General features: G+C 26.5%; 2 protein-coding genes across 2 annotated transcripts; both read right to left on the reverse strand.

The window, feature by feature from the left end:
- Positions 1 to 1401: 1401 nt before the first annotated feature.
- On the reverse strand, positions 1402 to 2608 carry LOC108745509. Its single transcript, XM_018481682.1, has 5 exons — positions 2420 to 2608; positions 2180 to 2248; positions 1985 to 2074; positions 1852 to 1898; positions 1402 to 1501 (listed from the first exon to the last, which is right to left on the reverse strand). Exons 1-5 carry the CDS (start codon positions 2606 to 2608, stop codon positions 1402 to 1404), a joined length of 495 nt encoding a protein of 164 aa, XP_018337184.1.
- A 5250-nt stretch (positions 2609 to 7858) lies between these two features.
- Positions 7859 to 9334, reverse strand: LOC108745385. The gene is made up of 5 exons (XM_018481522.1): positions 9201 to 9334; positions 8450 to 8699; positions 8214 to 8282; positions 8017 to 8106; positions 7859 to 7930 (listed from the first exon to the last, which is right to left on the reverse strand). The coding sequence occupies exons 1-5, from the start codon at positions 9332 to 9334 to the stop codon at positions 7859 to 7861; spliced, it is 615 nt and encodes a 204-aa protein (XP_018337024.1).
- Positions 9335 to 12694: the final 3360 nt, after the last annotated feature.

A 12694-nucleotide genomic window follows, 5' to 3' on the forward strand; every position in this document is an offset into this window, starting at 1 on the left:
ATAACTTTTTTCTTTTTTTTTTACTGTTTCTCAGCTCTAATAGGTACATTAAAATCGTGTAATGTATTTTATGAACATTATATGTGCATTATTATCAAATCAAGTTTTTGTAAACTCTTATAGTTTGATAAAATGTTTACTCATGCGCGTATATTATTGTACCTAAATCGATAATAAACATGATAAACTAAAACTGAAATCAAAATATGAAAGATTTTTTTAAAATATTTATTAGGAGCTTAATTAAGCATACTCCATAACAGAATCTTAATTTTGTAATAATATAATTATACCATAATGTAATGTATTCTGTTAAGAGAAATTTATTTCCAAATTGGAAAAAAATTGGAAAAATGCGATTTTACAGAATTTGAGTGGTGTATAATTTTTTTAACTATTTTCTAATGAAAACTTTAAATTCTATATTAACTAATATAAGTTTTTAATATAATATAGTTGCTTAAGTCAAGTATAGTCATCTATGGTATTTTTATTCTAGTGGCGCAAAAAGTTCGAATTTCAAAATGTTGTTTTATATGGATATTGCTGAATATAATTTTTTCTTCTTAATATAATTATTTTTTACAAACTTTTAAATATGTAATTCAAACAAAAAAAGTAATGAATTAATATTAATATAACAATATTAATTAAAATTTTAATTCTTCAGATATGTGTACAGTGTCATAATAAATTATTGAACGTTTATCCTATTTTATATTGTTTTTATATTTATTTTATACAGAAAAAAATAGATTAAAATATTAAATCAGCATTTATAATGTTTTCAAATATAAATCGGAAAGCAATCAGTAATACTGGGCGGGATTAGTTGTGACACTTTCTCTTTAAGTTATTATAAATCTTGACATAATTAGATTAATGGTAAATGCTTTAAAACCTTGCGTATTTATCTGGCTCAATAATTAAGTACTTATAAATCCTTAATATATTTCGTAAGAAAAAAATTACGTTAAGAAAAACTAAACTCTTTATTCTTTATAATAATAATTAAACGTAAAATATATATTTAATCATTAAAATAGAAAAAAGCATCACTAAAGATAGATTTTATTTAAGTAGCTAATATGAGTATATAAGTTCGTTATGGGATATTGGTCCCAACGAGCCCCATATTGGTGTCGACTGAAATACTTTTTTATAATTAAAAACCGTAAATAAAATAGCAACTTGAATATTAAAGTTAAAAAATACAATAATATAATAATTTATATCCAAAAAACACATTTCACTGTTATTAATCGCTTTAATTACCATGATCAAAAATAATATTTACCTAATAATTTACTCTTGATATACGAAAATGGAAAAGCGCACGTTTGGCTGATGACAGCCGGATACAGATTATTGTATTAAGACACAGTAATCTTCGTCTTTGTGCTACATTACACAAGAATAGACGTATCTGTATATTCTTTCGTTATTTAGATAGTTGCATTTGACCAATTTGCCCCTGTACGCAACTAGCCCCGCTTTATCCACAATGTTAATAATAATGATTTTAACTAGAATACAAAATATGACAGTTTACATTAAAAAAATACATGATTACTCTCGTCTTTATAATTAAAAGAATCGTATAAAAACAAATTGGACAAAAAATATTAAATATCTCTTCATTCATCATTTTTATTACAAAAAACATTATTGGTTGGTTTTTCACACATTAATTTTCTCTTTCAAAGCTTATATAGAGATATTGTATCAAATCCAGAAGATATTGTACATACAATACATTTTGTAAATCACATTATATTGTACATATATAGATTATTATTAAATCTTTTACAAACTCTATAATAATCTCATATAAATTTTTGCTTATTTACTTCTGCTTGTAGTATTATAACTACAACAGTTGCTACAGATGCAATGAACTAAAATTAAATACAACATATAAATTCTTTTTTAAATATTTGTTAATTTGAATTTGTAGTATAATGATATGATAAATATAACATACTCCGTGAAGAAATTTAAAACCAAATTGGAAAAGTCCAATTCCATAGAATCTAAGTGGGGCATGAACTATTCGTAATGAAAATTGTGAAATCTATGTAAAAAACGTATTATTTTAATGCATATTTTTTTACTTTTATATTTACTTGTATATTTAATATTTATTTTAATAATAACTTTAACATATTTTAAAACTTACAATTTCACGAACTTCAATATCACAGGTGACATATGATAATCTATTTAATATATCTGCTGTTGCTTTTGCCTGAAATTTTAATGTATGATGAATGTAATTATTAAAGAATATAATTAAAAAAAAAAGAAATTTTTAATTTAATTTTAAAATTAGATGTCAATAACAATCTTTAAATTCATTTACGTATTGTAAACAAATTTTAAATAAATGTTTTCTGAAATTTAATGTAATTTGACCTACCTTGGTGGTAACTGTTTCACAAATATAATTAATGAGTAGGAATTTAAATATATTATTAATCAAGCAGAACGTGTGAAGCACGATGGACATTGTTTTAGATTTGACATAATTTGTGATAAGTATTGGGTAGAAAATTTTGTGCAAGTCAAACGTCAACCAACCAAAATAGCTTGCCATTTTGATAGTCATTTGGGTTCCAAATATTGAGTCTATTTCACGGCTTATTTTGCATAGCTCTAAATAAAGGTGTCTAGACATGCATACAGGCATTAATTGTTATAAACATTACATTTTTTCAATAATGTTACCATCACTAATAGAATTTACATAAAATTTCTTACATTGTGATCCACATTATGCATTTGCTGCTTAATGGTTTTGAAAATCTATCTTGATGAGGATATATTCTATTATTTTTCCAAGCCCGTGTTATTTTGTGTTTTTTATTTTTTATCAAATTTCGAATATGTTCATTAATTTGATCAAATTTTAATCCTGTGTATCTGAATATAAAAAAAGTAGATAGAAAATAAAATTATTTGAAATAATAGCTACCTCTAATCAGTATTTTTAAATTTTTTACTTTAGAAATTGTGAAATATTCCTGGATTACTATTTGGTTTTATATATTTACATAAATAATTACGTCATAAGATAAAGATATAATTGTAAATATTTGTAAAAATGTGTACTAACTCGAGAATGGTGATATTAATCAAATCACCCATAAAATTAATATAAAAACAATAATCTCGTAGAAAGCTGAAATACATAGTTGATGTCATAACTCCGTTATATTCGTCTTTCAATATTGAACCTGAGCAGTATGTTATTAATAGAACTGTTGCGATCCATCCTAAGGCATACCACATTACTTTTCTACGTAGCTTGTTGTAATCTGTTATTATTCCTAATTTAAGCAATGTGTTGTCGATAATATCAAATCTTTTTAAACAATTTTGGAATTTCTGTCGCAAAAATAGAAAATTAAATAGACAAATAAATATTATGGTAAATGTTCCGATTAGAAGAATCAGCTCTCGTGACGTATTGTCAAAATCATGACTTTAATTGACCTTAGAAGATGTTAGTTGTTGATCGTTAAAGATCATTGTTTGTTAAAGAGTTATTAACAAATATTAGTTATTATTGTATAGACATATCCAACTTGATATAAATTTTACTTAGTATAAATATCACATTATTAGCATATTTATGTATGTTAGTGAATTTGTACTCGGAAGGACGTAACAATCATAGATCCCATTTTGCCTAGATGAGGTAAACCTCACTTCATGCGAAAAGTCAAAACCAGTCTGGAACTTCGCTCCGCTTGAAAAGTATACTTGTATAGAGGCAGCCGTTTCCTATGGGAAAAGGGTTCAACTATAAAAAAAATTGATCCATAAGTTTGACACAAACCTCGCTTTATGTGGAAAGTTATAAGTCTAAGCGTGATTCTCTCTCTCTCTCTCTCTCTCTCTCTCTCTCTTTCTCTTTCTCCACTCGATCCACTTAGATTCACAACTTTTCGTGCGAAGCGAGGTTCAATCCAAACATAGCCGTGTTCCAAATTGCCAATACTGAAAATCTATAGAATACGTAACAGAACATTTTCAACGTTGATAGTAAATTTGAAAGTTCATGTGTCTTCATGTGTTTTTGTTATTTACTGATGTTCCACTTGTGGGAAGGGGAGACGGAACCATTGCATCCACAACGGTTTCGATTAGAGTTCCTGTAGTAAGAGTTAAACTATCGAGTGATGATTTTTGGCAGGGAATGGAAGTAACTCGTTACTTGAAACTGTAGCGAAGTTACAGGGATATAATCATTTTCTTCATTATAAATATTAGAAATAATGATCATAAAACCGCAAGGCATGAGACTCATAATATGAAATACTCAGAAAATCAAAAAAATCAGAGGATTCTCTGAAGAAATTTAAATGTTTATTTTCGGATCTTATAATAAGTATATGTTTGACATACTTAATTTGACATATATAATTGTAATGGATTCTTATTCTTAGGATTATTGTATTTTAAAATTAGCGAAAAGATATATAATTACTATGTGTAATTAAGATTGTAAGTTGTTCTTATTTTTGTGTAATTAAAGCGTTTATAGAAAAATCTTTTCTTTATTTCTTTTCTTGGTTTTCTCTCTTAAATAAAAAAAATTCTTATGTCTTATATTAAGAACCCTTTTAAAGCAAAATTGGCAATTTTAACATAAACTTTCATACACAACAAGTATAGTTAGCTAACTTTTGCCGATAAAACTTGAATTTATTTTATATAAGTTTAACATTAAATAGGAATTAAGGTAATACATTAAATAAATAGCACGCCGCAAAGAAAAGGTTACGCTTTCAGTGTGAATATTAATATACATATACACATATATCCTGTGTTTATTAAATTAGTTCAAAAATCAGTTGTTCTGTTTACAAAAACTTATTTTGTTAATAACTTTTTAATGAACAGCGATCGACGGCCAAAAAATCTTACTCAGGGTCATTATACAACGTATACATATTAAGATCAATATATTTTGGACTGTCACTCTTAATCGGAATATTTACCATAGTTATTACAATTAAAAAAATGTAGAATTTAATGTACTATAAATATAATCTTTATTTTCAGGGAATGAAAGTGTTACTTTTCCGTTTTTATAATAACTTTGTACAATAATTTTTTGATAATGATGTTGCAATTCTTTATGATGACTAATTATAGAACGTAGATGTTACGTTAAGTTTAGGAAAAAAAGTAAATCGTCACTCTTACGCATTACTTATTGAAAAAAACTCCATAAACTTACTTCGTAGCAAGTTGCATTAAAAACCAATGAGTTAAAAATTGCAAGTTATTTTTTTCAGTAACGAATGACTTTTTCAACTGTTATATTTGTTATAAGTAACTATTATCTGCTCTGTATTACATAATCTTCATGAGAAATTTGCAACGTCACTACCAAGTTGTTATTACAACCAGATATCTAAGTTATTAACAATAAGTAATGACAGTTGCAGTAATTAGTTACTCCCATTCCCTGCATATTTCATCAATATAATTATGTAAATAGATAAGAATATGTTTATTTTTAAGTATTATGGTTATTCGTTACCTTGTTATTGTATATTCCAAACCCAATTGACAATATCGTCACAGGTATTTCTAGACGATGACCGACATTTTCCACGAAGGACAAATACTCATAAAAAGAAGTAAATGCACAAAATGTGAGGAAATAATAAACTGACCAAAACAGCAGTATATATATGGCACTAAACCAAAATCTTAAATGATTAGATATGGCAATTCTTAAACCAAATAAGTAACTCATTATTAAAAGTGGCGTTAAAATCGAACGAATACTTTTGGTCATTGCGCATATAATTTTTATTTCAAACTATACTTTTGTTGATCAGTTGAAAGTATAAATTGAACCGAATGGTAACGGTGGTATAAATACAATTTTAGTCAAAAGCACTTAGGAATATTAAAGTAATTATAACCTATATACCACAACTTACCCATTATTTATTGAAACTTATTGATGAAAGATGGATATACTTTTATTTTTACTCGTATACGTCGGTACGTAAAAACTATGCATATTCTGGCAATTTCATTTTTTATTTTTTCGTCTGTTTCTCAATATAATATCAATTTCAATTACAATTGCAGTTGTAACAAATACATAAATAATGTACAAATATATTGCAATTATGTGTGAATTGTTTCTCTATATTATGTATAAAAACATATATATGTATATAATGATATTCCTAGATAGCAAAACCTGCGAAGACAGATTTTGAGTAGATCAATTTTTGATTGCAAAAAGGCAGCAAATTATTGCACATAAAGTTTGTACTATTTTCCAATGTTAACAAACTGCTGTTAGAAATAGGACAAAGTCTGTTGATATGTTTTGCCAGCAGATTGGTTGCAGAAGCCAAAGAAGATTTTGCAGCTTTTGTTCAGTTTCTGCTGTCACTCTGCCGTCATATTCCTAGTACGCGTAGATTCTGTTTTCAATAATTTACTGGTATAACATGACACCAGGCTTTGTTGCCAGATCCATAATCAGATCAAATGACTATGATTTTGTAATGCGGATTTGATCGAATTCGCTACCAATTTGTCTGCAAAGGGATTTGTGCATTGACAAAAATGATCTGGATGTTTGACATCGATGTTGACCTCGAAACATGCTACCGTTTGGTTTCTGTCACTAATCTAATGGTATAACATGACAGCAGGCTGTGTATAGATCCATAGTCAGATCAAATGGAGACACAAATGACTAAGATTTTATAATAGGAATTTGATCGAATTTGCTGCCAATTTGTCCGAAAACTGCTAAAATTTTGTAATCAGCTTTCATAATAAGAGATTCATAGACAGATCTATGTAAAAATATAATGAAAATTTTATAGCATAAAATTATTATCTATATTTAATAATATAAAAAATTTAATAACATCTTTCTTTTTTTACACTTTCTCTCAGCTCTAATGTAGAAACACTCAAGTCGTGTAATGTATTTTATGAACATTATATGTGCATTATTATCAGATCAAGTTTTTGTAAACTCTATCATAGTTTGATAAAATGTTTATTCATTTGCTTGCGTGTATATTACTATAACTAAATGTGGCAATAAACTAAAAATAAAATTAATATATAAAAGCAATATATAAATTTAACATTACCTGTTCATATACAGCTTTCACATCTAAAGATGGCTCAATCGTGAGACCGAACATGTCATGTAATATATATATAACTTTTAATTATTTATAGAATATTATATTAAATATACTTCTTCTTTAAGTTTTTGTTTTTAAAAAATTTTTTGTTATATTTGACTCTTAAGTGCCTTGTAAACTCTTGATATTGTTGTTTAAATTATCCTTTATTCTTATAATAATTTACTCAGTTCTTTTGATATATGTATGGGGACATAATAAACTATTAAACGTTCCATTTTATATTGTTTTTTATTGATTTCATTCTGAAAAAATGATTAAAATATTACATTCATATTTATAATGTTTTTATATATATTATAAATCGGAAAGCAATCAGTAATATGTATACAACATATTAATAATAATAATTTTAATTAGAATATTGAAACACTGTGTTTACATAAAAGAAACACATGTAATTATTTTCGTCTTTACAATTACAAGAATTGTACAAAAGCAAAATGAACCAAAAATATTAAATATTTTTTTATTTGTCATTTTATTGTATAAAATATTATTAGTTGTTTTTTTACATATTAATTATTTCTTTTAAAGCTTAGATATTATATTGTATCAAATCCAGAAGGTATTGTACATACAATACATTTTGTAAATCACATTATATTGTACATATATAAATTATTAAATCTTTTACAAACTCTATAATAATCTCATATAAATTTTTGCTTATTTACTTCTGCTTGTAGTATTATAACTACAACGGTTGCTACAGATGCAATGAACTAAAATTAAATACAACATATAAATTCTTTTTTAAATATTTGTCAATTTGAATTTGTAGTATAATGATATGATAAATATAACATACTCCGTGAAGAAATTTAAAACCAAATTGGAAAAGTCCAATTCCATAGAATCTAAGTGGGGCATGAACTATTCGTAATGAAAATTGTGAAATCTATGTAAAAAACGTATTATTTTAATGCATATTTTTTTACTTTTATATTTACTTGTACATTTAATACTTTAATAATTATTTTAACGAATTTATATTTTAAAACTTACGATTCCCCGAATTTCGATATCACAAGTAACATATGATAACCTATTTAATATATCTGCTGTTGCTTTCGCCTGAAATTTTAATGTATGTTAAATGTAATTGTTAAAAAATGTAAAAAAGAAATTTCTAATTTAATTTTAAAAGTATATGTCAATAATAATCTTTGAATTTATTTATACATATATTGTAAACAAATTTTAAATAAATGTTTTCTGAAATTTAATGTAATTTGGCCTACCTTGGTGGTGACTGTTTCACACATATAATTAATGAGCAGAAATTTGAACATATGATTAAACATGTAGAACGTGTGAAGCATGATGGACATTACTTTAGCTTTGACATAATTTTTGGTAAGTATTGGGTAGAGAAGTTCGCGCAAGTCAAACGCTATCCAACCAAAATAGCATGCCATTTTGATAGTTATTTGGATTCCAAATATTGAGTCTATTTCACGAGTTATTTTGCGTAACTCTAAGTAAAGGTGTCTGCATATAGGAACTAACTGTTATAAATGTTACATTTTTTCTATGATGTTATCGTCATTAATAGAATTATCATAAAATTTCTTACATAGTGATCCACATTATGCATTTGCTGTTTATTGGTTTTGAAAATCTATCTTGATGAGGATATATTCTGTTTTCCCAAGCCCGTGTTATTTTGTGTCTTTGATTTTTTATTAAATTCCGAATATGTTCATTGATTTGATCAAATTTTAATCCTGTGTATCTAAATATAAAAAAAGTAGATGGAAAATAAAATTATTTTGAAAGCTATTTCTAATCAGTATTTAAAAATTTTTCATTTTATAAATTGTGAAATATTCTTTTATTTTTGTTTAATTTTTCATGTTTATATAAATAATTACGCTATAAGATATAATTGTAAGTATATGTAAAACGTGTACTAACTCGAGGATGGTTACATTAATCAAATCACCCATAAGATTAATATAAAAACAATAATCTCGTAGAAAGCTGAAATACATAGTTGATGTCATAACTCCGTTATATTCGTCTTTCAATATTGAACCTGAGCAGTATGTTGTTAATATAACTATGGCGATCCATCCTAAGGCATACCATATTACTTTTCTGCGTAGCTTGTCATAATCTGTCATTGTTCCTAACTTAAGCAATGTGTTGTCGATAATATTAATTTTCTTCAAATAGTTTTGGAATTTCTGTCACAAAAATAAAATATGAAATAGAGAAATAAATATGGTAAATGTTCCGGTTAGACAAACCAGTTGCAACCCGTGTGAAGTATTGTCATGCTCATGAGTGACCTTAAAAGGTTTTAGTCGTCGATCGTTGTTTGTTAAAAACTTACTAACTATATATTGATTATTATATATATTGATATTATATACTCGTATATATTGATTATTATTATATAGACATATGAATTTAATTTGATATAAATTTTACTTTGTATAAATATCATATTATTATTACATGTTTACATGTGTTAGTAAATTTGTTGGGGAGGAACGCAATTACATAAATCGTACAATCATAAATCTCATTTGCTTAGGAAAGATAAAATGGACCTCGCTTGATGCGAAAAGTCGAAACTAATGTGGAGCTTCGCTCCGCTTGGAAAGTTGTGAGTCCATGTGAAACCTTGCATTGAATTGAGAAGTGTATGCAAAGAGGCAACAGATTTAACTTCCTATGAGAAAAGAGCTCAATTATCAAAAATTTGACACGTAAGTTCAATATGAACTTTGCTTTGTGTGGAAAGTCTAAGCGTGGTTTCATTGTTTCCACTTGAGTTTACAATTTTTCATGCGAAGTGAGATTTAATCCGAACATAACTGTGTTCCAAAATTAACTGCCAAAGGTAACTGCCAATTGAAAACCTATAGCGTACGTAACGTAAACTGCAATATTTTCATCGTTGATAGTAAAATTGAAACATTGCCCACGTGTTTAGTTTTTTGTTATTTATTGGTGTTCCACTTGAGAGAGGGCAGAATTTGCATCCACGATTTCGATTAGAGTATACCTCCAATAAGAATTAAGCTATCGAGTGATAATTTTTGGTTGGTTCACCATATTTGGCTAAGGAAAGCGGTAGTAAGATAGCTTGTTATAGTTTGTTGCTTTCTCACTTTATCTCATACTCATGTTACCTAATTAATGGCGGACGTGTAATGCGAGACAAGTGTCCTATCTTACTAGAAGATTTTTGGTTTCGATGTTCAAGCGAACATCCTCCGCATTTTCTCTTCTTCTTCAAAAGTAAAATGAGATCTATAATGTAAAGTCGTTTGTTATAGGGCGAGGGAGATAGGGGCGCTTATTATAAGACAGTTTCTACTTAAGACAGCAGAGTTGTTTCTGTTAAACCATTAAGATATATTATTGGTTTTATCATGAATTTATTCCTCTTGAGCTGAAATTTATTTAGTACAAAATTCATTATTTATTGACGTGTGTCTTTAACTCTTATTCATTAGAGAATAAAAAAATATTTGGCAATAAATTCTGCATGCAATGAGAGTAAGGTCATGTTAATAAGAAAATATGGGAGGTAATAATTGTGTTTATTGTAAATATTAGAAATGATAATTGTGAAACCGCATAAGACTCGTAAATGAGATACTTAAAAAATTAAAAAAAAATTAGGAGATTCTCTGAAGATCAAGAAGTTTAAGTATTGTTTATTTTCGAACTATTCTATTATATAATAAGTATTATATGTATATATGTTTGACATATTAATGGTAATTGAATTCTATTTTTAAAATTACTGTATTTTAAAATCAACGGAAAAATATATTATTATATCTAATTAAGATTGTAATTTATTGTTTCTACTTTTATGTAATTCAAGCGTTTATAGAAAAAGCTTTTTTTTATTTCTTTTTTTGGTTTCTTTTCATATAAAAAATCATTGTATATCATATTAGGAATTCTTTTTTCAAATTAGCAAAATTTACAATTTTGATAAAAACTTTCACATATAACAAAGTATAACTATTGATTGCTAATTTTTGACGATAAAAATTGAATATATTTTTTATAAGTTTGACATAAAAATAGAAATTAAAATAATAAATTAAATAAATCAGACGTCTTTAGAAAAAAAGTATCATTTTAAGCGCATCTTTACTTTATGTATGATTAAGTAAAGTTTCGTCTTTCTGTAATGTGTACATTAATATACACATATCCTGTGTTTAATATTCAAATTGTTTAAAAATCACTTGCATTCTGTTCACAAAATGTATTTTGTTAATAACTTTTTAATGAACAATGACCGACGGTTAAAACGTCTCAAAAGCATTCACTGGCTTGAAAATCTATCTACACTACCCCCAAAAAGTTTCCGGACATGGAACTTAAAATTGTATAATATTCAGGTCACTATAACTCGGTAAAAAATCATTGCAGACAAAAAACACTAACAATAAGTAATGGCAGTTGCAGTAATTAGTTACTTTCTGTATATTTTATCAATGTAATTGTGTAACTAAATAAGAATATATTTAATCCTAATAATTATTATAACAATTGCTTTTTATTTATAATATTGCATGTATTATGGCAATTTGTTACCTTGTCATGGTATATTCCAAACACGATTGACATTATCGTCACAGGAATTTCTAGACGATGACCAATATTGTCCGCAAAGGACAAATACTCATAAAAAGAAGTAAATGCACATAACGTGAGGAAATAGTAAACTGACCAAAACAATAGTATATATATGGCACTAAACCATAATCTTGAATGATTAAATATGGCAATTCTTAAACCAAATACATAACTCATTATTAAAAGTGGCTTTAAAATCGTATGAATATTTTTGATCATTGCGCACATAGTTTTTATTTTAAACTGTGCTTTTGTTGATTAGTTGGAAGTATAAATTGAACCGAATGGTAACGGTAGTATAGATACAATTTCAGTTAAAGCACTTAGAAATATTGAAGTAATTATAGCCTATATGTCACAATTTATGTCCATTATGTATTGAAACTTATAGATGGGAATACTTTTATTTTTGCTCTTATACGTTGGTGCATAAATACTATAAATATTCTAGCAGTTTTGTTTTTTATTTTTTGTTTGTTCTTTGTAATATACATTTAAGATTGTCATTAAACAGTATGAATTTTAATTGCAAGTTGTTAACTGCAAATTTAACTGCAACTGCAGTTGTAATAAATATATAAATAATATACAGACATATTATAAATATATTACAATTATGTGTTGCTTCTCTATATTATATATAAAAACATATTTATGTAATGATGTTACCAAATAGCAAAACCAAAAGCGGAGACAGATTTTGAGTAGAGTATGCTATCAATCTTTGATTGCAGAAAGGCAGCAAATTATTGCACATAAAGTTTGTATTATTTACCAATGTTAACAAACTGCTGCTAGAAATTGAACTGTTGACATGTTTTGCCAGCAGATTGGCTGCAGAAGCCGAAGAAGATTTTGCATCTTTTGTTTAG

This window comes from Trachymyrmex septentrionalis, unplaced genomic scaffold (genome assembly GCF_001594115.1).
Source record: "Trachymyrmex septentrionalis isolate Tsep2-gDNA-1 unplaced genomic scaffold, Tsep1.0 scaffold14, whole genome shotgun sequence".
Taxonomy (NCBI): Eukaryota; Metazoa; Arthropoda; class Insecta; order Hymenoptera; family Formicidae; genus Trachymyrmex; species Trachymyrmex septentrionalis.

Bases quoted from the DNA above. Each gene is read 5' to 3' on its own strand.
- LOC108745509 (XM_018481682.1), bottom strand. From the start codon at position 2,608: ATGACTATCAAAATGGCAAGCTATTTTGGTTGGTTGACGTTTGACTTG. The intron at 1,899-1,984 runs GTATGTTATATT...ATTTAATTTTAG, and splicing joins GTTTTAAATTTCTTCACGGA to TTCATTGCATCTGTAGCAAC. The intron at 1,502-1,851 runs AGTAAATAAGCA...TATTAACATTGT, and splicing joins GTTATAATACTACAAGCAGA to GGATAAAGCGGGGCTAGTTG.
- LOC108745385 (XM_018481522.1), bottom strand. From the start codon at position 9,334: ATGACAGATTATGACAAGCTACGCAGAAAAGTAATATGGTATGCCTTA. The intron at 8,700-9,200 runs GTATTTCAGCTT...TCCTATATGCAG, and splicing joins GGAGTTATGACATCAACTAT to ACACCTTTACTTAGAGTTAC. The intron at 8,107-8,213 runs GTAAGTTTTAAA...TTTTTTACATAG, and splicing joins ATATCGAAATTCGGGGAATC to ATTTCACAATTTTCATTACG.